This window comes from Rhinolophus sinicus, linkage group LG16 (assembly GCF_036562045.2).
Source record: "Rhinolophus sinicus isolate RSC01 linkage group LG16, ASM3656204v1, whole genome shotgun sequence".
Lineage (NCBI taxonomy): Eukaryota > Metazoa > Chordata > Mammalia > Chiroptera > Rhinolophidae > Rhinolophus > Rhinolophus sinicus.
This window is the reverse complement of record NC_133765.1, coordinates 18,081,431-18,105,019: the sequence shown is the minus strand read 5'-3', so window position 1 is coordinate 18,105,019 and position 23,589 is coordinate 18,081,431. Positions and strand designations below refer to the sequence as shown.

At 43.3% G+C, this 23,589-nt stretch overlaps 1 protein-coding gene and 1 pseudogene across 8 annotated transcripts in view; one reads left to right on the top strand and one right to left on the bottom strand.

Annotated features, from left to right (window-relative positions):
• The window catches only part of LOC109433834 (sodium/glucose cotransporter 1), an 86,891-nt gene extending 63,302 nt beyond the window's left edge, over window positions 1–23,589 (top strand). For 7 of the 8 annotated variants that reach the window (XM_074321431.1, XM_074321429.1, XM_074321430.1 and 4 more), the window contains 4 exons: window positions 13,273–13,441; window positions 15,626–15,841; window positions 18,153–18,252; window positions 20,917–23,588. In XM_074321431.1, the coding sequence (XP_074177532.1) occupies window positions 13,273–13,441; window positions 15,626–15,841; window positions 18,153–18,252; window positions 20,917–21,161 (730 nt within the window). In that variant the 3' untranslated portion in view covers window positions 21,162–23,588. Of the gene's footprint in view, window positions 1–13,272; window positions 13,442–15,625; window positions 15,842–18,152; window positions 18,253–20,916 lie in introns of all 8 variants that reach the window. The other variant, XM_074321432.1, reaches the window with a different exon arrangement.
• Window positions 5,154–10,104, bottom strand: LOC141569224 (transcription initiation factor TFIID subunit 9-like; annotated as a pseudogene).

The window sequence follows — 23,589 nt, the reverse complement described above, 5'->3', positions numbered from 1 at the left end:
TGTGCCCCCCTGCAACTAAGATTGAACAGGGCACCTTGAGCTGAGCTGCTGCTGAGCTCCCAGATGTTTCAGTTGTTTGGAGCGCGGCTTCTCAACCACAGGGTTGCCAGTTCGACTCCCGCAAGGGATGGTGGGCTCTACCCCCTGCAACTAACAACAGCAACTGGACCTGGAGCTGAGCTGCGCCCTCCACAACTAGGACTGAAGGACAATAACTTGACTTGGAAAAATTCCTGGAAATACACACTGTTCCCCAATAAAGTCCTATTCCCCTTCCCCAATAAAAAAGAAAAAAAATCATTTTTTTTTAAAAAAGTAAAACTTCTACCAGACTATGATATGTCAAGTATGCATGTAATCTCTAGACTAAGCAATAAAAAAAAGTTCAAGAATGTTTAACCAGTTAATAGAAGGAAAATATGGAATAATAAAATATTTGATTAGCCCAAAAGAATTTAAAAGGGGATAAAAAGAACATAAAAGGTGGGTTAAATAGAAAACAAATGATAGGATGGCACATATACCCAAATATACAAGATGTGATCAAACAATACAGTGAGTGGTTAAGTAAAAAATTTATTACAATAAAAGACGCATTGTCGTTAATCCCCCTCAAGATGCACCGCCTCGCTTCAAACACACCCCATCATTCTTGCCACTTTCTGAAGCAGTTCTGGAAGTCCTCTTTTATGTTTTTAGTAGCAGTGTCGTGGCTGCCTCAATGTCCTGAATAATTCTGACTTTGGGGAAGAGCCAGAAGTTGCACAGCGCCAGATCCAGTGAATAAGGTGAATGAGGACACACTGTAATGTTTTTATTTGACAGAAATTGCAGAAGCGATGTGTGACACGGAGTGTTGTCAGGATGGAGGAGGATTTACATCACACTTTAAAATACAACTTAGCACAATGTGATATATAGATGATGTATTACAGAATTGTACACCTGAGACTTATGTAGCCTTCCTAATAATTGTCACCCCAATAAACTTTAATTAAAAAAAAACAGCTTCTCTCAACCATAGCTCACACCTGACTGACAGCACTGAACAAGTTGAAACTTGTCACACACTGTTAATAAGGTTTGATGCGTCACTTCCCATATTGAAATTCCCTGCCTTTCCGTTGGATGGCACTCAGCAGCAGCATTCACCATATTTTGTGATCACAACAGAAAGTTTCCATGTCACATATCGCTTCTGGTAGACAGCAGTTTCTGTCAAATAAAAACATTAGTGTGTCCTATTCACCACACCTGGTTACCATGCGATTTCTGGCTCGTCCCCAAAGTCAAAATGACCATAAAAGGTAAACATTTTGTATCAATTCAGGACATCAAAGAAGCCACAACAGCACAACTAAAGACACGAAAGAGGACTTCCAGAACTGCTTCAGAAAGTGGCAAGAACGATGGGGTAAGTGTGTCTGAAGCGAGGGGGAGTATTTTGAGGAGAATTAATGGCAATGTATCTTTTACTGTAAAAAATATTTTTTATGTAAACATTCACCTTATTTTTTTATCACACCTTATATCAGTAATTTCATGAAATGTGAGTGGATTCTGAACTAAAATGTTAAGATTATCAGACTATTTTATAAAACCAATTATATACGCTTAGAAGAGACATCACTTTTTCCAGTTTTCTTGAGATCTAATTGACATGTAACATGTAAGTTTAAGGTATACAACATAATGGTTTAATGTGTGTCTGTATTGTGAAATAATTGCCACAAGAAGTTTAGTTTAACACCCATCACTTCATATAGTTACTAATTTTTTCGTTGAGATGAGACCTTTTAAATCTGCTCTCTTTGCAACTTTCAAAAATACAATCCAGTGCTGTTAACTATGGTCAGCATGCTGTACATTACATTCCCAGGACTTATTTAACTTACAGGTTGTACCTTTTGACCACCTTCACATGTTTCTTCTACCCCCTGCCTCTGGCAATGACCAATCTGCTCTGTTTCTGTGAGGTCCATTTTTTTAGATTCCACGTATAAGTGTTTTTCTCTCTCTGACTTATTTCACTTAGCATAATGGCCTCAGGGTCCACCCGTGTTGTCACAAATGACAGGATTTTCTTCTTTTCTTTGGCTGAATAATATATCATTGTGTATAATACCACATTTTCTTTATCCATTCATCCGTCAATGGACATTTAGGTTATTTCCATGTCTTGACAATTGTGTATAACACTGCAGTGGACATAGCAGTGCAGATCTCTTCAAGATAGTGATTGTTTCCATCAGAGATCTACCCAGAAGTGGAATTGCTGCATTGTATGGTAGTTCTAGTTTCATGTTTTTGGAGCACTTCCATACTGCTTTCCATAGTGGCAGTACCAATTTACCATATTTTGCCCTGTGTCATGTGCTCCCATGTATAATGCGCACCCTTGTTTTTGGCCCAAACTTTCAGGGGAAAAAATGCTTCATTTTAATTTTTTTAATTCAAAATTTTATCTGTTTACATTTAGAAACTTGTTTTTTGTATTATAAAGGAAGTTTAGCATTTATTTTTTAACATTATGGTATAAGAAATTTTATGTAGCAAAAAATTACAAAACACAAGAACAGATACAAGGTACAAGAAATTTTATGTACCGGTAACAAATTTATAACTATACATCATAGAAGGCCAAGAACTCTTCGTTGTCGCAAGTTTGTTGTAAGTTCAACAAAACCAATTACATATTCAAGGTATTATTTTGCATACGGATATCGTTGTTGATTTCTAGAGTTACACTTCTAACTCATAAGCATAAATAAATGAATTAAAAACGTTTATATAGATACAGAATTAGTACCACCCATGTATAATGCTCATCCTTATTCTTCCCTCACAAATTTTGGCAAAAATGTATTATACATGCAAAATATGGTACATTCCCACCAACAGTATACAAAGGAGAGTTCCCTTTTCTCCACATCCTCACCAGCACTTGTTATCTCTTGTCTTTTTTTTTCTTTTTATTAGTTTCAGGTGTACAAAACAATGTGATAGACATTATCATTTATACCCATCACAAAGTGATAACCTCCCTCCCCCAATCTACTGCTCCTCTGACATCGCATACAGCCGTTACATTTCCACTGTCTCTATTTCTTATGCTGTACTCCACTTCTTGTGAATACACACACACACACACACACACACACACACACACACAAAATTATAGTTGACATTCATTATTATTCAGCTTCAGCTTCAGGTGTACAGCACAGTTACAGGCATCTGCATCGTCCCTGAAGTGGTCTCTCTAATAAGACGTGTCCATCAGATACCATACAAAATCTTTACAACATTATTGATTATATTCCCCAAACTGACTTTCATATCCCTGTGGCCATCTTGTGGTTACAGATTGTGCTTTCTAATCCCCTCACCTTCTCCCTTGTCCCCACCCCCCGTCCCATCTTGCAACCCTCAGCTTTTCCTCTATATCTCTGAGACTGTTTCTGATTAGTGTGTTCATTTATTCTATTATTTAGATTCCGCATATAAGTGAGATCATATGGTATTTGTCTTTCTCCATCTGACTTATTTCACTTAGCATTATGTTCTCTAGGCCCATCCATATCTTTGCAAATGGTAAGATTTCTTTCTTCTTTATGGCCGAGTAATACTCCACTGTATAAATGTACCACAGTTTCTTAATCCAGTCTTCTACCGATGAGCATTTGGTTGTTTCCATGTCTTGGCTATTGTGAGTAGTGCTGCAATAAACATAGAGGTACATAAATTTTTTCGAATTAGTGTTTTGGATTTCTCTGGATATTTTTGCTTTTGTTGCTGGTACTTTTGATAGTTATATCAAGAAGACCATTGCCGGGCAGCCAGTTGGCTCAGTGGTTAGAGCACAGTGCTCATAACACCAAGGTTGCCAGTTCGATTCCCACATGGGCCAGTGAGCTGCACCCTCCACAACTAGACTGAAAACGACTTGACCTGGCGCTGAGCTGCGCCCTCCACAACTAAATGGAAAACAACTTGACATGGAGCTGATCGGTCCTGGAAAAACACACTGTTCCCCAATATTCCCTAATTTAAAAGAAAAATTAAAAAGACCATTGCCAAGACTAATGTGAAGGAATTTTTTCTCTTTATTTTCTTCTTGGGAGTTTTAGTTTTTGGTCTTATATTTATCTTTAATCTATTTCAAGTTAATTTTTGTGAGTATTATAAGATAGGAGTCCAATTTCATTCTGCTGCTGTGAATATCCAGCATCATTTATTGAATAGATTATCTTTTCTCCCTTAAGTATTCTTGGCTCCCTTGTCAAATATTTGTTGGCCATATATGCATGGGTTTATTTCTAGGCTCTCAATTCTGTTCCTTTGGTCTACGATGCTGTGACAGTTAAGTTCACAAACTTGTTGCAATGATGTTGTTAACCCTTTTACGATATCAGAGGGATTATTCATTATGAATTTGTACCAACTGGACAGACAATTAACCAAGTTTACTATTTGGAAGTGCTAAAAAGGCTATGTGAAAAAGACGACCTGAACTTTTCGCCAACAATTCATGGCTCTTGCATCACGACAATGCACCAGCTCACACAGCACTGTCTGTGAGGGAGTTTTTAGCCAGTGAACAAATAACTGTATTGGAACACCCTCCCTACTCACCTGATCTGGCCCCCAGTGACTTCTTTCTTTACCTGAATCAGATAAAGGCAATATTGAAAGGAAGACATTTTGATGACATTCAGGGCATCAAGGGTAATATGACAGCTCTGATGGCCATTCCAGAAAAAGAGTTCCCAAATTGCTTTGAAGGGTGGACTAGGCACTGGTGTAGGTGCATAGCTTCCCAAGGGGAGAACTTCGAAGGTGACCGTAGTGATATTCAGCAATGAGGTAGGGAGCACTTTTTCTAGGATGAGTTCAGAACTTAATTGTTAGAGAAATGCATATGTATCTGTTGTTGTGTCAGTAATACACTGTTTTGATTACTATTGCTTTGTAATAGTTTGAAATTAGAAGTTTGATGCCTCCAGCTTTGTTGTTGTTTTTTTTCCTCAGAATTGCTTTGGCTATTCAGGGTCTTTTGTGGTTCCAAACGAATTTTAGGACTTTTTTTTCTATTTCTGTAAAAAAATGCCTTCGGAAAGTTGATAAGGATTGCATTGAATCTGTAGATAGCTTTGGGTAATATGGATATTTTAACAATATTAATTCATCTAATCCATGAACAGCATACCTTTGTATTTATATCTTCAATGTCTTTCATCCGTGTCTTAGTATAGTTTTCAGTGTAAAGATCTTCTCCTCCTTGGTTAAATATATTCCTAAGTATTTTACTGTTTTTGATGCTATTGTACATGGGATTGTTTTCTTTATTTCTTTTTCAGATAATTCATTGTTAGTGTACGTTGATTTTGATCCTGCAACTTTATGAGAAACTGCCAAACTGTTTTCCAAAATGGTTGCACTCATTTAATTCCCATGAGCAATGTGTGACAATTTCTAGTTGCTCCATATCCTCACCAACATTTTGGCTCCTTTGGCTAATATCAGTTGACCACATATGTGTAGATCTATTTGGACTCTATTTCCATTAATCTGTATGTCTGGCATCACTAAACTCTCTTTATAGTAAGTCTTGAATTAGGTAGTATGAGTCCTCCAACTTTATTCTTCAAAATTAGCTATTTTAGATCTTTTGCTTTTCCATATAATTTTTGGACTCAACTTGTCAATTTTAAGAAGTATTTGGGGATTTTTATTGGGATTGTATTGGATCTATAATCAGTATGGCGAGAATGAACACCTTAAGATTGAATCTTCTAGTCTGTGACCTTGGCACATCTCTCTTTACTTCAATCTTCTCTAATTTCTCTGTTTTCTAGTTTTCAGTGTGGAGATGTTACACATTATTCCTAAGAATTTTTTGTTTTTGATGGAATTGTTATAAATTACCGACTGTTAGCTATTAGTATAAAGAAATACAATTGATTTTTTTAATTCACATTGATACCGTGAACCTTACGAAATTGACTTATTGGTTCTAGTAGCTACTCATATTTTGTAGATTCCTTGGAATTTTCTATGTACACAATCATACCTTCATGAATAAAAATAGGCTTCTTCCTTTACAATCTATAAGTATTTTCTTTTTCTTGCTTTGTTGCACTGGCTGTGACTGGATACAGTGTTCAATAGAAGTGGTGAAAGTAAACCTTTGCATTATTCTCAATCTCAGAGAAGTGTTTAATCTCTCACCATTAAGTATAATTAGCTGTAGGGTTTTTCGTTGTTTTTTTGTTTGTTTGTTTCTGGTTTAGGCAGGTTGAGGAAATTCTCTTCTGTTCCTAAGACACTCCAAAGCAACAAGGACTAGATGAAAATTCCAGACAAAGGCCACTACTAGGAGACAGAGTTACTTGTACAACCTTTGGCAGTCTCGTGGAGCTCAAGCTCCAAATTGAGAGGCCTCAAACATACACAAGGCTCCCCCCCAAGACTTGGTTGAATTCCGAAGCTGTGCATTGTGAAAGGCTAAAAGGCTAAGCAAAAATCTTCCAAAAGTGAACTAGAATATCCTAGGATGTTGAATTGTGTCCAGTGTTTTTTTTTGCACGTATTAGAATGATCATATGTTTTTCTCTCTTACGCTGTTAATGCAGTGAATTTCAATTATTGAATTTTTGAGTGTTAAACCAACCTTATAAACCTGAGCAAAACCCTGTTTGGTCATGTTGTATTCTCTTTTGTATGTTAGTTGGTTTGATTTGTTAATATTTTGTTAAAGATTTTTCCATCTGTATTTATGAGAGATACTGATAATTTTCTTATAATGTCTTTGACAGTATTTGGTTTGAGGGTTAGTCTGCCCTCATAAAATGATTTGAGAATTGCTAACTCTTCTGTTTTCTGAAAGAGTTTGTGTGAGATTAGTATTATTTCTTTATAAATGTTTGGTAGAATTCAGCCATGAAACTTTGTAGATATGTAGTGTTCTTCATGGTAATATTTTTATTAATGTTATGAACTCGGTTTTAATAGATGTATGGCTATTGAGGTTTTCTGTAGGCTGTGTTGAATTTTTCAAGGTATTTGTCCATTTCATCTGAATTGTTAGTTATTGCTAGTTCATAATTTTTCTTTTCTTTTTTTTGATGAATGACAACTTTATATTTTACACTTAAAGGCTGATGAAAACCTATTACTATTCCTATTAAAGAAAACCCAACGTCTCATTTGAAAAGTGCGGTAACTATATTCACTCATTAAATACTATTTAAGTTTTCTAAAACACAACTTGATAACATCTAGTATGCATGTTTAATTTTAGTACAGTGGACTCAAGACCAAGTGTACATGTTGTATACATCAAAGCTCAACTGCAAGTTACCATAGCCATCATCATCATCATTGTTTTCTTTTCAATTCATTTGATTGTTTATTGGCATTATTTTATGGTGATGCTGTGTTAGTGGTAATAAGAATGATTTTGGCTTTTCACGAAGATGACGCCAAAGGCGAAGCAGGAAGCCGCTGCCCCTCTCAAAGCCAAAGCAAGGGCTTTGAAAGCAAAGAAAACGGTGCTGAAAGGCATCCACAAAAAGAAGATCCATGCATCACCCACCTTCCAAAGGCTAAGACACTGCGGCTCTGAAGGCAGCCCACATATCTTCCGAAGAGTACCCCCAGGAGAAACAAGCTTGACCGCTGTGCCATCATCCAATTCCCCATAACTACCGAGTCGGCCATGAAGAAGATAGGAGACAGCAATACACTTGTGTTCATTGTGGATGGATGTCAAGGCCAGCGAGCACCAGATCAAACAGGCTGTGAAGAAGCTCTGTGACACTGTGGCCAAGGTCTGATCGGGTCTGATAAGAGAAGAAGGCATATGTTCCACTGGCTCCTGACTATGGTGCTTTGGATGTTGCCAACAAAATTGGGATCATCTAAACTGAGTCCAGCTGGCTATTTCTAAATATAAAATTTTTTTCACGGGGGAAAAAAAAAAAAAAAAGAATGATTTTGGACCCAATTAATCATGTGTTAATCAGAACATTCTGAACTGCTGATGTTGCAAGAATTGATGCTTTTACAGATAGGGACTGTGAATCAGGCATCTGTACTGTTAACCTGGCCCTCTGGGGGATTTTGGAGTCCCTGCTTTAGTTGAAACAGACATGATTTGTGGGATTATTGTGCCTAGTGCAGGAGTACTTGGTCTGCTAGTAACTGAACCGAGTGGAACTGTAATTCTGCCTGCAGGATTAAATACATTTTTTTGTAAAGACTTAAGTCTCTAGTTTGGAACAGTTAAGCAATTTCTATCTTGTGGCAATCTACAACCTGAATATGACTTGACCAGTGGTAAAGGGATTTGATTTCTTTGCCTTGCAATATTTAATTTTACAGAAATCTCTTAGTGGAGGCAAGGTGAAAGAGTGGTCAGGATGACAGTGGTTTGCCAAATGCACTTTATCTGCATCAATAGTAGCTTTCTTAGCACGGCCTGGAAAATGTCTGCATCATCTAGAATTGTAGTCACATATCAGAAAGCAAACTCTAACATCTGATTTATAACTTCTGGCTCATATTCTGTAATTCCCATATCCTTCTGGCTTTCTGCCATCATCTCTACATCTTTTGGCGTTCTCTTGGGAGCAGCCATCTTGCCAGTAGCCTGCATTATATGGAGTGATCAGACTTCTCCAGCTAAATCACCCAAGTAATGTATTTCAGTCCTGATCTTGCTGCAAGTTCTTAGCCTAGTGTGATTTTTCCAACCCCCCGTATGCCAATGAGCAAGATGTTCAGAAGCATCCTCACTGAGATGGCTCCTAGCACCTCCCATAATTTTACCTTATTATCCTTTAAATATCTGTAGGGTCTGTACTAATTATCCCTCTTTCATTGTTGATATTAGCAATTTATGGATTTTTCTCTTTTTCTCTAATTAAGCTTGCCTAGGGGTTTATCAATTTTAATAATATTTCCAAAGAACCAACTTTTGGATTTGTTTATTCCTCTGGGGGTTTTTTCCCATTCACTTCTGTTTATTCCATTTTTCTATTTACTTTGGATTTGCTCTGCTCTTCTTTTTTCTAGCTTCTTAAAGTAGAAATTCAGATCATTGGTTTAAAACCTTTCCTATTTTTACTATTGCCATTTAAAGCTATAAATTTCCCTCCAAGTTCTGCTTCAGCTGCACACCACAAATTTTTATGTGTTGTGTCTTCATTTTCATTCACTTCAAAATATTGTGTAATTTCTTTGTGATTTTTTTCTTTGATTATGGATTATTTAGAAGTATGCTGTTACATTTCTAAGTATTTGGCACTTTCCTATTATTATTAGTGATTTTAATTTGCTTCCACTGTGATCCAAGAACACACTTTATGAGATTTTAACCTCTTGAAATTTATTGATACTTTTGTATACTTAAGTTTTGCTTAGTTCTATTACATGTTATATATTTAGTGTGTAGATTATATATATACATGTATACTCTCAGTATATTCTGTACTGAGAGAAGGGTATTAACATCTTCATTTATGATTGTGTCATTGTCTATTTCTCCCTTGCTATAGTTCTGTCATTTTTGTTTTGTTTTTGTTGTTGTTTTTGTTTTATTGTTTTGTTTTATATGCATTGAAGTTCTGGTATTAGGTGCTTACTCATTTATCCTTGTATGGCTTCCTGAGGAATTAACTCTTTCATCATTATGAAATGTCCTATTTTACCTCTGATAATACTTCTTGTCTTAAGGTTTACTTCATTATTCATAAAGCCCACACCAGCTTTCTTATGCTTAGTGTTTGTAACACCTTTTACTTTTAATCTATAAATATATTTAAAGTTAGTCCCTTGTAGAGCATATATAGTTAGATCTTGATTTTTTTAATCTAACCAATTGCCTTTTTAAACAAATTAATGAATCATTAATATGGTTGGAAATAGTTTTTAATATTCCATTTCAATTTCTTTTGGTTGCTCTAGGCATTACAATAGGCATTCTTAATCTCTAACAGTCTACTTAAAGTTAATATTGTACCATTTTTTGTAAAATGTAAGTACACTGTAACAGTATATGCCATTTCCCCTTCCATCTTTTGTTATTGTTGTCATGTTTTTATATCCATTTACATTATAAACCTTACAATATAGTTATAGTGGTATATATATATTTTTGTTTTAAGTAGCCAATTGCCTTTTTAAACAAATTAAAATAAGAAAATAAAATAGTATTTTATATTTACCCATATATTTTATGATCTGGGTGTTCATTATTCCTTCTTTTGGTTTGAGTTTCCATCTGTGTCATTTCCCTTTACCCTAAAGGACTTTCTTCAGCATGTCTTGTAATGCAGGTCTGCTGGTGACAGATTCTCTCAGTTTTTATCAGAAAATGTTTTTATTCCATCTTTATTTCTTTTAATTTTTTTATTAGTTTCAGTTGTACAAAGCAACATAATAGACATTTAAACCCTTCAGAAAGTGATAACCCACCCCCCAAGCTACTACCCCTCAGACATCTTATACAGCTGTTACAATACCATCGACTGTCTTCCCTATGTTGTACTCCACATACTGTAACTATATACACCTATATATTTAGTAATAGTTGACATTCAATATTGTTCTACTTCAGCTCTTCAGGTGTATAGCACATTGGTCAGGCATCTACACAGTCTATGATGTGATCCCCCTGATAAGTCCAGTGCCCATCTGCCACCTTACATGAACCTTACAACATTGTTGATTATATTTCCCATTCTGCATTAACTACCAACTACCCAACCCCCAACCCCATTGCCATCTGTCACCCTGATAGATCTAGTACCTATCTGGAACCATATCTAGTTATTACAATATTATTGACTATGTTCCTTATGCTATACCCTACATGCCCATGAATACTGTATAACAACCAATTTGTGTTTCTTAATCCCTGCCCCTTTCACCCATCCTTAACCCCTATCCCATGTCCCATCTTTATTTTTGAAGAATATTTTTGCTGGATATAGAATTCTGGGTTGATAATATTTTCCTTTTACCACTTTAAAGATGCTCTGCCATTTTCTCGTGTCCTCTTGTTTCTGATGAGAAGTCAGCCATAATTCATAGTACTGCTCCCTGTACTTAGTGTATCTTTTTTTGTACGGCTTTCAAGATGTTCTCTTCATTTTTGGTTTTTAGCAGTTTTATTATGTTGTGCTTAAGAGTGTGTGTGCATGTGTGTGTTTATCCTGATTGGAGTTTGCTAAGGTTATGAATCTGTAAATTAATCATTTTCATCAAATTGAGGATATTATTGACCATTATTTCTTTGCATATTTTTCTGCTCCATCTCTCCTATTTGGGGGAGACTCTACAAACATATTAGCCCCTTTGATATTGTCCCACAGATCAGTGAAGCTCTGTTTATTTTTTTAAAAAATTTTCTCTGTGTTCCTCAGTTTAGATTTCTATCAGCCTGTCGTTAGGTTTATTGACCCTTTATTCTGCCGTTTCCAATCTGTTAAAGCCATCCAGTGAAATTTTCATTTCATATATAGAACTGGAATTTTAGTTCTGGAATTTCTACTTGGTTTCTTTTTAAAGTTTTTATGGTTTCCAATTTTCTGTCATAATTTCCTATCTGTTACTTCATAATCATCATTTCCTTTAAGTCTTTTAATGTAGATTTAATAACTGCTTTTGAGGTCCTCATCTGCTCATTTTAATACCTGAGTCATCTTGGGGTCAGTTTCTATTGATTACTTTTTTTCTTGACTATAGGCCACATTTTCTTATTTCTTCACATGCTTAGTACATTTTATTGTATACTGAACATTGTGGATAATATATTGTAAAGACTCTATATCATGTTCCTCTGAAGAGTATTGGTTTTTGTTCAAGCATGCAGGTAAGTTACTAGCTGATCATCTTAAACTGTGGAAGCCTGGTTTTACACTTTGTTAGGGTGGGTCTGTTTCAGTCTTGCCCTAGTCCTACAGCAAATTCTTAGTCCTGGGATATAGTATCTAAGGCACAGATATTCAGGGGTTTCAATGAAAAGCCTGAGGTGGTTAGATAGCCCCTCTAATCTGATGAGATTCAAAGTCCAATTTTTGTCTCCCCCACTGTAGGCAGGAGCTGAAATCTTTTTCTGCTTTCCAGCAGTTGCTTATTAGTGGACTATTTGGAGATTCTCCCCCACAGGCATAATTCATGGGTCAGCCAAGGGTTTAAGTGGGGTTTATACATAGATTTAGACCTCCTTGCTCTGGGCTCCCACCTTTCTGGAATTTTCCTCAAACATTTTCAACCACTCTGAATCCCCACCCTGATGACTCCTCAATCCACTAAGAGTGAGGCTTTCTGTTTAACTTCTAGCCACCCCACATCATGCAAACTACGTAGGGAGGGCCTCAAGGCAGGGGAAATGCTGGATACATGTAGATCGCACCCAGTATAGTTTCATTCTTGAAAGGGTTGAATCCCACCCCCTTCCCTCAGTTCTGCCTGCTTTCAGCTACTCTTCAGTGTCCTTGTTTTCATATTTGATCCAGAATTTATCATTGTTATCTGTGGGAGGGTTGGTCCCACGCCCGCTAGCCCTTCATTACTGGAGCTACTTGTTCATTGCTGGACAGGACTTCCTTGCTTCTTCTTTGACTCTCAAGGTATCAGTCCTTTCTAACTTACCCTCAGTCTCTCAAAACTATCATTTTTAAGCTTTTGTTGACACAGAACTAATAAGATTTATTCACCTTTGGGGTGACATTTGATATGCTGTCATTTTATATATGGATACACATTAAATATGTTTGTACTTAGAAAAGGCAATGGACGTTTGGAACCTCTACTTAGTTCCTGAAAATTTTCAGCAAAATTTAAATAATAAAATAAGTTCCTGAACTTGTTGAACTGTTTAAAATCATGTGCCATCCTAATTTGTCTGAAACGTTTTAAAATGTATTTACCTTTCAAGAAATTAATATTTTCCATGTATTATATATTTTAAGCCTGACTGCCCCAAACCCATCCTCCACATATGGTAAAAGCCTATCCATGATCCAGTAACAGGCAAACAGACACTCAGTTTTACTTGTTCAGAATTCGTAGGATTGATGTCTGCAGCCATATGGCCCTATTAGTGTTTAGGGGCATGGCTGTCTCCTCTGTCCCAGACTTCTGAATGGGCACCTGAATTTAACCTAAGGAATAATTGAGTTAATAGTTTATGGTTTGCAGATATTTTATTGGCAAAGGAAAAAAAATCTTCAAACTCCCATTGACTGTTGGTTTAATTTACAGGTTTTTTGTTATAATCTTAATTGTTGTCACCATCTTCTGGGTCCCTATCATTGAAACGACACACAGTGAACAACTGTTTATAACTATGGAGGCAGTTTTGAGTTCCCTGGTGCCACCCATTGCTGCCATCTTCCTGCTTGCCATGTTTTGCAGCAGAGTCACTGAGCAGGTAGGTGGGTGTTGGCACAGCCATGGTTTGCCTTCACATCATAGTGGTCCTTGCCAGAATTGCCCTAGGAGGGGCTTTTCTACTTCAAGGGTTCATAGTGTTGCATCATTTGCTTTCTGAGAGATGATTTCCTCCTGGGCAGATTTGGTCCGGGCTCCTTCTTATGCATGTGGGATAAACGCAAGCTCTGATTTGTTTTCTTTCCTTTGGAATGTAATCCACTTGCATCCATGCCATAGACGATGCAAAGTGTGCGTGACCCTTCCTCACGCATATCTGGCTGTAGGAAATTATTCTTCTATGGATGTGTCATGCTCAGAGGTTTCATACTCACCGGGGAATGTACAGTCGTGGGAACCTTCCCTGCAGTGAGGACCATCTCCCAGCCACGCTTAAAACTAAATAAAGATCCCAGTGACTAGTTCAATTGCTTCATCAGTAAGACTTTGAAAGCACAGTTTGCCAGAATATTTTCATTTATTATTTGAGTCATATTTGAACTTGTTTCCCCTAATGGCACTGACTGGCTGGGTGGGCCTTGCACAAGTCCTTGAGCAAAGTGAGGTGCTCAGTGATCTGGCCCCTTCCTTCCTTCCTCTCAGCCCTTGCCTTCTGCGTGCACAGCCCGTAGACCCCCACCCATCCTACCAGCTTGCAGGACTGATTACCTAACTGCCTGTGACTTCTCTGGCCTCCCTTCACTTGCGTGGACCGTTCTCCTTGCCAGAAACACCTTTTTCCTCCTCCTCCTGGCTGATGCTTCCTCCCACGCTCATCCCAGGTGTTCAGTCCTCTAGACCAACCTGCTTATGCTCCCTGCTCCACCCACATCACCAGGACTCAAGTGAGCACTGATCATGTGGGGAGAGAGCGCTACCAGAGCCTCTCCTCTTTGCTCCCCTAGGAAGGGCCTGGGCAAGAGGGGCAGACAGTCAGGAGAATCTGCCTCTCACCTGTGACACCAGCCTTCAGGGATCAAGGCCTATCACCAAGGAAAATGGGGGATCTGGGCAGTGGCTCTCCCGCTGTCACTGATTCAAGGTTACAAGCATGTTGTAGGTGCTCTCTTCAACCCAGAGAACTTCTCCAGACCCTCTCTCCTGTGTGAGATGGCATGCTCACCTGGCTTCTGCTGCCCTTCCGTTTCTAGATCTGTCTACACATCTCCTTTGATAAATGGTTCCTGTGGATCACCTGGCCTTTGGTTTGAGCGCTTTCTCTAACACATTTGTTCACATACTGTAACTTCTGTCTCCTCCTGAATCAAGCTCCACTTACAGCTCCAGGGCCAAGATGAACTCCTCGCTCTTACAGAGTGGACAGTCTAGTTGGAGGAGACAGATGACACCCAGTGAATGCATAGCAATTTCTGATAAGATTTAAAAGATTTTTTTAAAAGGATCATGGAGGGTGGCAGGGCAGGCGCTGGGGGTTGGGTGGGGGATACAAGGACATTAGCCAAGATGGCAGGAGAAGACTTAGTTTGAATGTATGCAGGCAGTTTTGAGGTCCCTGGTGCCATTGCTGCCCTTCTCTCCCTTTGGGTCCCTTCCTGGATCTTAATATTTCTGGCTCATCCTTCAAGGTTCAGATTCAAGGTCACTTCCTTTGAAGAGATCATTCATTCTGGCTTCTGTGGGGACAGTGGGCAACCAGGAGACCAGGGAGGGAGAGCACCCGTGTGAGAAAAGATGGCAGGTTGGGATTCAGGTGGTAGCCATAGAGAAGATGGGAAGTGGTTGGATGCTGGATACATTTTAGAGGGAGAGCCAGCAGGATTTGCTGATGGGTTGGTGGTAGGGCAGGATAGAAAGAAAAAACCCCAGGGATGACGCCTGGGGTTTCAACCTGAGCAACCAGGGAGATGGAGGTGCCCTTTACAGCGATGGGGAGAACTGGGGTCTTTTTGGACACGATATGTTTGAGATGCCTACTTGTGATCTTCAAAGTGTTTCCAATGTTTCTTAAGTTCTCTGATTGACGTAAGACAGAGGGCAAATGACTCAAGTCTTTGTTCAGCCCAGGAAGGTATTTGGTGCTCACACTCTGCTTCTGCAAGGTATCTGAAGCCTTTATAACAAGATTAACTAGAACTCTAACTAGTCAGGGAGGCGAGGCTGAAGATGGTCAGTCTCATCACCGTCTTCCTCTCAGGTGACTCTCTCGGGGGCCCTCCTTTGGCAGGGTGCCTTCTGGGGGCTGGCTGGTGGACTGCTGATTGGCTTCCTTCGAATGGTATCCATGACTGTCTATGGACCCCAGAGCTGCTCAGCAAACAACAAGTGTCCTCCAATCATCTGCGACGTACCCTTCCTCTATTTTGCCATATTCCTCTTCATAGTCAGTCTTCTCACCATGCTGGGGATCTCCGTACTCACAGACCCGATTCCGGATGAGCACGTAAGAGCTGCTGTTACCATATTCAAGTGTCGACCAACAGTCTTCTAATCCCAGTGAGCAGTAACTTGACTCTGCTAGCTTTGGAGAAAAGTGGCTGCATTCCTGCACTCTTTCTGAAAGTGGGAGGGGTGGCGGGAGGCGGAATGGGTCAGATATAGGGAAATAACACAGAAAGTGCCCTGCCTTAAAAAGAAAACTAAACTACAAAGCTTTTCAACAATCCTCTGCCAATTAGGTATTCATTTAGAATGAGAAGTTTGGCTTTTAAAATGCAAATTTTCTTTGGAAGTGTTAAGTTTCCTAACCTCAGTATGAATTAATGTAATCAGGCCAGTCCCAGCTGTTACCCATCCAGAGGGAATTAAGCCAACAGGAAGGGGGAGGGGACAGTAATTCAGACAGCTGCCTGGGGCAGGCTCAGGGCTGGGTGCCTGTCAGCCTCTCCTGGAGCAGCCGTTTCCCACCTCCCAAGAGGCACGTGTCAGTCACCACAGTTGGAATATTAGAAAGCCTGGGCTCAGAGATGTTAAGTCCTTTGTCCAAGGTACCAAAACTGGTAAGTGGCATGGCTGTGCTCTGACCTGGTCCCACCATGGGGCCTCCTTTGGCAGAGCCAGTAGGCTCCACAGGACAGGAACTGGGCTGAGCCAGAAAGCAGAAGGGTTCTGGGAAGCGCTCAGAAGGAATAAAGGTCTGTAAGATAAGACCTCCCTTGCACCTTTGCCTGGAGTTTGGCTAAAAGCCATGAACTTAGAAGCCTGCCCCCCAGGTCAGCCTGAGGCTTTCCCCCGCCCCACTTCTCAGTAATTTCCATTTGATTCTTTCCTCTCTTGCACACACAGCCCAGCTGGAAGAGGCATGGAGCCAGTGGGGAGAACAGCCAGGATTGTCAGGAGGGGAAGGCCCACCACGCACCCACCCACCCCGCATCAGTGACAGTGGGAGACTTCCCTGCTGTAGCACCTTAAGATGGGGGTGATGGATTTAATTTCCTGTTGCTCAAGGTCTTAATCATTCAGATTGTGTTCTTTTCTGCCATTCTCTTACTGTCAGCTGTTTGGTTTTGCCTGCTTCTGAGGCAGCCAAGTACTTGTTGAGTGTTTCCCACCGGCCTAGCAGTAGGCCAGGTGCTCTGGAGAACACAAAGTAGCCGCTGATAGGGGAGGGGAAATGAAGAGGAAAATTAGTGTTTATGGATCCGTGTCAATGTCCAGGCACTAGGCCAGGTCCTCTGCTTAGCAGTACATGGGGTGGGGATAGGGGACAGCAGGTGAACGCAGGCTCTTCCAGTGCACCTGGGGACCTCATCCACAGGAGGCTGATAGTATAAAGGTAAATACGCACATATGGCAGCATCAGGAAGCAATTCAAGGCTAAACCCAGTCTCTGTCGTTGAACATAACAGAAGTTTCGTTCTGACACTTCAGTCCGCGAGGTGGAGCTGGGGCAGGTCTTAGAGGGGGCTGGCTAGGGAGGGGGCCCAGCCCAAACTCATCACATCACTGCCACAGGTTGGGGGGTGGGTGTGGAGGGTGGACTGAGATTCAAATATACCGAGGCTGGTATAATAATAGATTAAAACCTATTCCAGGATAGACTTGAAGGAAATGTTCACTTAGTTGTGTTTCTGCTGACCCTAACCCTTAAAAAAAGAAAAGAAAAAGAAAAAAGCAAAAAAGAAAGCAACAACTGGCTAGATTTTTATACTTCCCCAAGTTTCCATAAATGTTTTTAGGAAGAGAACAAAATCACAGACCAGAAGGGAAGGGCGCTCCCCTTCTGCACCTACAAATATCTTATTGAGCTCGAGCAGCTGTGCGTGGCCAGGGGCCAGGCTACTAAGTAAAGCAGGTAAAGCCTCTTCTGGGCTGAGTCAGCTTGTCTGTGCCGGCCACCAGGAGGGGCTTCTGGAAGGATAGCAGCTCCCCAGTCTGCCCTATCCCATTCATCAGATAAGACAGCCTCCTCTACCAGAAGGAGCAGAGCAAGGGTGATGGGTGGTCTCTCCCACCCTGAAGGGCACAGGTTTCTGGACCCTCAGAACTGAGCGTGTTGTCTCCCACCCCTTACTATGCAGCCATAGGACACAGACCCAGACAGGTCGTCATGGTTTGCCAAGGCCACACCACCGCCCCATGGTACACGAGCCAGAACTGAAATGCCCCCCACATTCCTTCTGTCTCTTGTTGGAGTCTAAGGACCAGATCCCTTTTCAGTCCAGCAAGGCCTTGATGCCCAGCTCCCAACCAGGGCACCCTTTGGCCTGTGTAACAGGGCCCTACGTGGTGACATGTCCCTGCTCTCCCCCCAGCTCCTCGGGTTCTGTTGGAGTTTACGAAAAGAAGAAAGGGTAGATTTGGATGCAAAAGTACAAGGGAAGAGATCCATACCTACGTTTCACGCAGAGCCAGGTGAGAGGGGGAGCCAAAGCCTTGGGAGAGGACCCTGTTTAGTTTTCTGGGGCGGACGTGGCCTGTGCTCCCACTCCAGCACCCCCTGCCCTACCTTCTCCACTCCCAGAATTGTTCTTCCAGGCAGATGCTCCATCTTTCATTTTTCCTAAGATACCTTTAGGGGTATTTGGGGTTTGTTGAGGTAGAGATGACTCTAGGACATCCGTTGGGAGTGGTCTGGGCTGAAAAGGCCCATGTGGGAGACATCAGCACCCCTGGAGGGCAGGTGTTGGGGGAGAAGAGAAGGGGTCTGACATGAAGCGAGGGCGACTCCAGGCCACGAGGAGGAGCCAGGTGAGGGGCACAAAAACAGAGGTTTGGTGACCTGGAGGCATCGGGGGTGGGGGGTGGGAAGGGTGATGTGCCAGTCCACTGAGGCAAATGCTGATGGGTGAAGAAAGATGCCTGAGAACTGGCTGGTGGGTTTCACCACACAGAGATCGTGTGCCTCGAAGAGAGAAACCTGGTGGACCGGCGAGGAAGATGGGGAGGCCTTACACAGAGATTCAAAATGAGAGGGTTTCTCCGATGGGGGAGCTGAAGATAGTCTGTAAGGGGGGAAGCAACCCCACCTAAGAGGGCACCAGGGCAAGACAGATCCCAGGACAACTAGATTTCAGTCTGATCAAGAAGAGAGAGAATGTTCAGGGAGAGGCTTGAGCCCTGGAGGTGCCCAGGGGCCCAGAGGAAGGATTTCAGCAGATGGAGTCAGGAAAGGAGCCTTCAGGGCTATAGGAGAGGGTAACCTGAGCTTCTCCAGGCCATGACGCAAACAGGGATAAAGGCCTAATGAGATTAGTCCTGCGTCTGGGGCAGAGAGTGCTGGGGAGGGAGAAAGGGAAAGCAGGAGGACAGGGAGGGAGAGGAGGGAGGGAGGGAAGGGGGGGAAGAGAAGGAGAGAGGAAGGGAGGGAAGGAAAAGCGTGCCTGAGGAGAACGCAGCATCCTAGGGCGCCTTCTCCACTCCTGCCAGGGAACTTCAGAGCCAAAAGAGGCCTGGGCTCCCTCCTGACACCTGCAGAGGAGACCCCAGGTTGGGTGGGTTCCTTGGACTTCTGCCAGGCAGGCGTGGGGCGAGGGAGAGGCCTGTCTGAGCAAGGCTGCCCCATGGACCTGGAGGATACAGGACTCCCTGGGAATTTCTCTTCTCGAAGTGGGGAAGGGACTGGCTCATTGGTGCCCACAGTGTGCCAGGTGACTGTTCTTGGTGCACCTCTCAATTCCCCTTCTCCCCCTTTCCACTGTCACGGGTGGGTGATGATGACAGTGGCTAACATTTATTGCTCATTTGGTATGTGCCAGGCTCTGTCTAAATTATCCCCACCTGCGATAGGTACAAGTGTTAGCCCCACTTTAACGATGGGGAAACTGAGGCACTAGACCGTTAAGTGACTTGCCCCGGGGCCAGAGGTAACCAGGCAGTAGTGTAACTGGGGTTTGAACACAAGCAGTCTGACCTCTCCGTGTAGGCTCTTGGCCACTGTCCTATCCCACCTCTATCAAACTGCTCTGGGGCTATGATCGAATGATCAGTTGCTGTTCACATACAGCGGCCTATCTGGGCCTGGCAGCAGCATGGTGGTGTGACAACATGGGCATCTGAGAGAGCGGGGCCAGAGTATACTTCTCGGGACTTCTCCTCAGCGCCAGGGGCAGACGTCTGTGTCCCTGGCTTGGGGGTCCTCCGGCTGCAGCATCAGGGGCTCCTCTGTCCCTGACTAATGGGTTCCATCATCCCTGGTGCCACCTCAGCCTCAGGGTGCAGCTGGCATGGAGGCTGCCCAGCGGGGTAAGACACAGAGCACATCACAGCGCACACTGCTGGGCACCTGCTTGCCTGGTCACAGGGAGGAAAGCATCCCAGCGGCGCGGGGCCCGCGGGGCTGCGCCGGTGCTGGCCGTGGTGCTGACCGTCTGAGCCGGCCCCGAACACAGGGCGGCACAGGCTGCACTGCAGGAGTGAAGGCTCAGCCCCAGACTTCGGCGTTTCCACAAATTTGGCCTAGAGAAGTGAGTGGAAACTTTCCTAGAATTCCTAGACTTGCGTCCTTTGCCTCCTGGAAAGCACCAGTGATTCCCCTTCCAGGGCCTGGAGAGCCTTATTTTGGGCCTGCCTGGAGAAGTCACTCCCTGAGAGGTTGCCAAGGAGAGTGGTGACTGTTAAGAAATCCGTGGGGTCCCTCCGTCCTCTGAAGAGTAGTGACTGGAAAGGGGGTTCAGAGGAGTAGCCACGTTCCCTAGCCCTATAGAGCTGTATTCGGCCATGTGCCTGAGACTGGGCAGGCTGAGCACACTACTGTGATGGCAGGGGCCCCTGCGACATGTCTGCCACCCAGTTCAGGGCCCCCCCGCCCTAGCTGAAGGCTCTGCTGGTAGAAGGTAAGCATGGCCCAGGCAGCCCCCCTTTGCCCCCACATGCTCCCCTCATCCCTCGCCCCACTCTCCCGGGACTCTGAGGATGGAAGTATGTGTTCCATAGCAGGGCCTGCGGCCTGTTCTTCATATCAGGAGCAAGGCTGTTGGCCTTCCTGCTGGATTCACTGCCGAGACGTGAGCCATACCAAGCCCTTCGTCTGTGTCCTGGCCTGTGCCTCCTGACCTCTGCCTGTTCCCTCTGTTCCAGATGTATTCAAGGAGTCCCAGAGCTGCCTCCAGGAGGTCTGCAGCGTGTTCTGTGGCCTGGAGCCAAGGCCAGGTGCCAAACTGGCCCCAGAAAAGGCAAATATGGAGGAAATGGAGCATGGTGCCACACCGGAAGGGACAGAGCACAGTGACATGGCAGAGTCGCCATGCTGGAGAAACATTGTCAACACCTGTGGGTTCCTGTTGATACTGACTACGGTCCTGTGCCACGTCTACTATTACTAAAGCAGCTGGGGCCCGGGGGCGTCTGAGGAGAGCAGGAGAACTGCTGCCTCTTCCAGACCCCCTCATCACTGGGGGGCGGGGTTCCTACCGGGAGGCCCATGGATATGGTACCAAGGATTACGCTAATGAAATCGCTCCCTCGGTGTCACTCATCAAGTGCCACCGGCTGCAGGGCACGCGTGCTGAGGGGACACAGTGAAGTCCACTTGTGATTACAGAGACTATGCAAATGAGAACATCTGTTCCTTCAGAAAATGAGTCATTTTCTCCGAATGGCATAAACACTGACTTTTACTTTAAATTTAATTTTGGCTTTTTATCGCTAGACGTATTTGGGATTTTTGCTTGTGTTTACTTTATTGTAACCATTTCCTTCCTATACCCAATCTCCGTTTGCCTTGTTCTCTTTTTTAAAAATGTGGCCCTGCTGGCAAAGGTGCCATCTAGTGTAAGCACCAGCCCATGCTGGGGTTCCCACCCACAGGCGTTGTGCCCACTAATGACTACACAGGCCAGCTGGAGACAAAGCTGCCCGTGGATGGAAATGAGCTCCTGCCTGGACTAGTGGAGGGGCTTAGGTGGTCTCTGCCCCAGTGAACAGGCCTCCCCCCCCCCCCTGCTCAGCACTGTCTGGCTGCTGCCATGCCCCTTGCTGAGCCCTTCCCAGCCCCGACCAGCCTGCCCGCTATTGGGACATTACTGGGAGTTGAGTCCAGGGGTTAGATTCTCTTTCGCTGTCAAGTATAGGCCACTCCTGGGCTGTGTTTCTGCAGGGGCTCCCTCTTTCTTCTCAGACCAAAATAAATGATTTGTGTCTTTCGAAAAAGTTCCAAGTGCCTTGAAGTGATTTGGAGAGACCCACTGGCCTCACAAAACTCACACTCTGAAGACACACTCACATGACCAGCCCCTCACCCCTGGTTTAATCCTTCAGCTGCCAGTTTTGAGTGCCTACTATGTGCCAGATGCTGCAAAGAAATAGCCATGAACCGAGCACATGGTCTGTAGGGAAATACAATGAAACGCTCGCAGTGACTGCCAGCATTTAGTGTGGCCTGCTGTTTTTGGCCTGGGGTGAGGGCATTATCACGTGCAGGCCACAGGACCACCCTTGTGGAAGGACTAGAATTAACCACATTTCACAGAGGAGGAAACTGAGGCTTAGCAAGTGACCCTAGTAAATAGGGAGTGGGCACAAGGCCCGAAGCAGCCCTCCCTGACACCAAGGCCACACACTGGCCCTCTACCCATTGTGTAAACCTCAGGGAGCCCCACCTAGCCTCAGGGCCAGGGAAGGCCTCCCGTGACAGAAGGAGGTCAGTTAGCTGGAGAACAGAAGGGACAACCTGTGGGCAGACATGAGGCAAGAGTTCAAGGCAGGCTTGAGAATGCGGAGACGCGGCCTGTGCACAGGAAAACCATGAGAAGTGGCTGGGCAAGGTGCACAGAGGCCTCACCTATAGGCCTTTGATGCTTTGAGATAAGTCCGTGGGAGCTTCGGAAGGGAAGGTATAGGATCAGATTTGCTGGCTGGTGCTGGAAAAATGAAAGGGAGGCCAGAACACCTAGCAGGAGACTGTTAGAGCAATGGGGCTAATTAGTGGCAGAGAGGAAAAGAGAAGGGAATGACATCAAGCCAGCAATTAGAAGTAATAGGACTGTAGTGATTAGACTTCTGGAGCAAGGGGCCAGGAGTGACTCTGGCTTGATCACACGGGCAAAGGGTGCACCAATTCCAAAGACAGGCCACACTGGAAAAAGAGCAGATGAGGGAGAAAGTTGAGTGCCATTTGGGACATGCTGTGTTTGAGTTGCATGAAGATACTTAACTGCCATCTTGGCAATATTGTCTTCTGACCTATGAACATGGGACATCTTTCCATTTATTTAGCTCCTCTTTAATTTCTTTCAACATTTTGTTTTCAGTGCTCAAGTTTTGTACCTTTGTTTGCTAAATTTATTCCTAGGTTCTTTATTATTTTTGATGCTATTGTAAATGGAATTGTTTTCTTAATTGCATTTTTAGACTTCTGTTGCTAGTGTATAGAAAAACAATTTTTGTATATTAATCTTCTGTGCTTCAAACTTGCTGAACTCGGGCCGGCCCGGTGGCTCAGGCGGTTAGAGCCCCATGCTCCTAACTCCTAAGGCTGCCGGTTCGATTCCCACATGGGCCAGTGGGCTCTCAACCACAAGGTTACCGGTTCAACTCCTCGAGTCCCGCAAGGGATGGTGGGCTGTGCCCCCTGCAACTAGAAAACTGCAACTGGACCTGGAGCTGAACTGCACCCTCCACAACTAAGACTGAAAGGACAGCAACTTGAAGCTGAACGGCACTCTCCACAACTAAGATTGAAAGGACAACAACTTGACTTGGAAAAAAGCCCCGGAAGTACACACTGTTCCCCAATAAAGTCCTGTTCCCCTT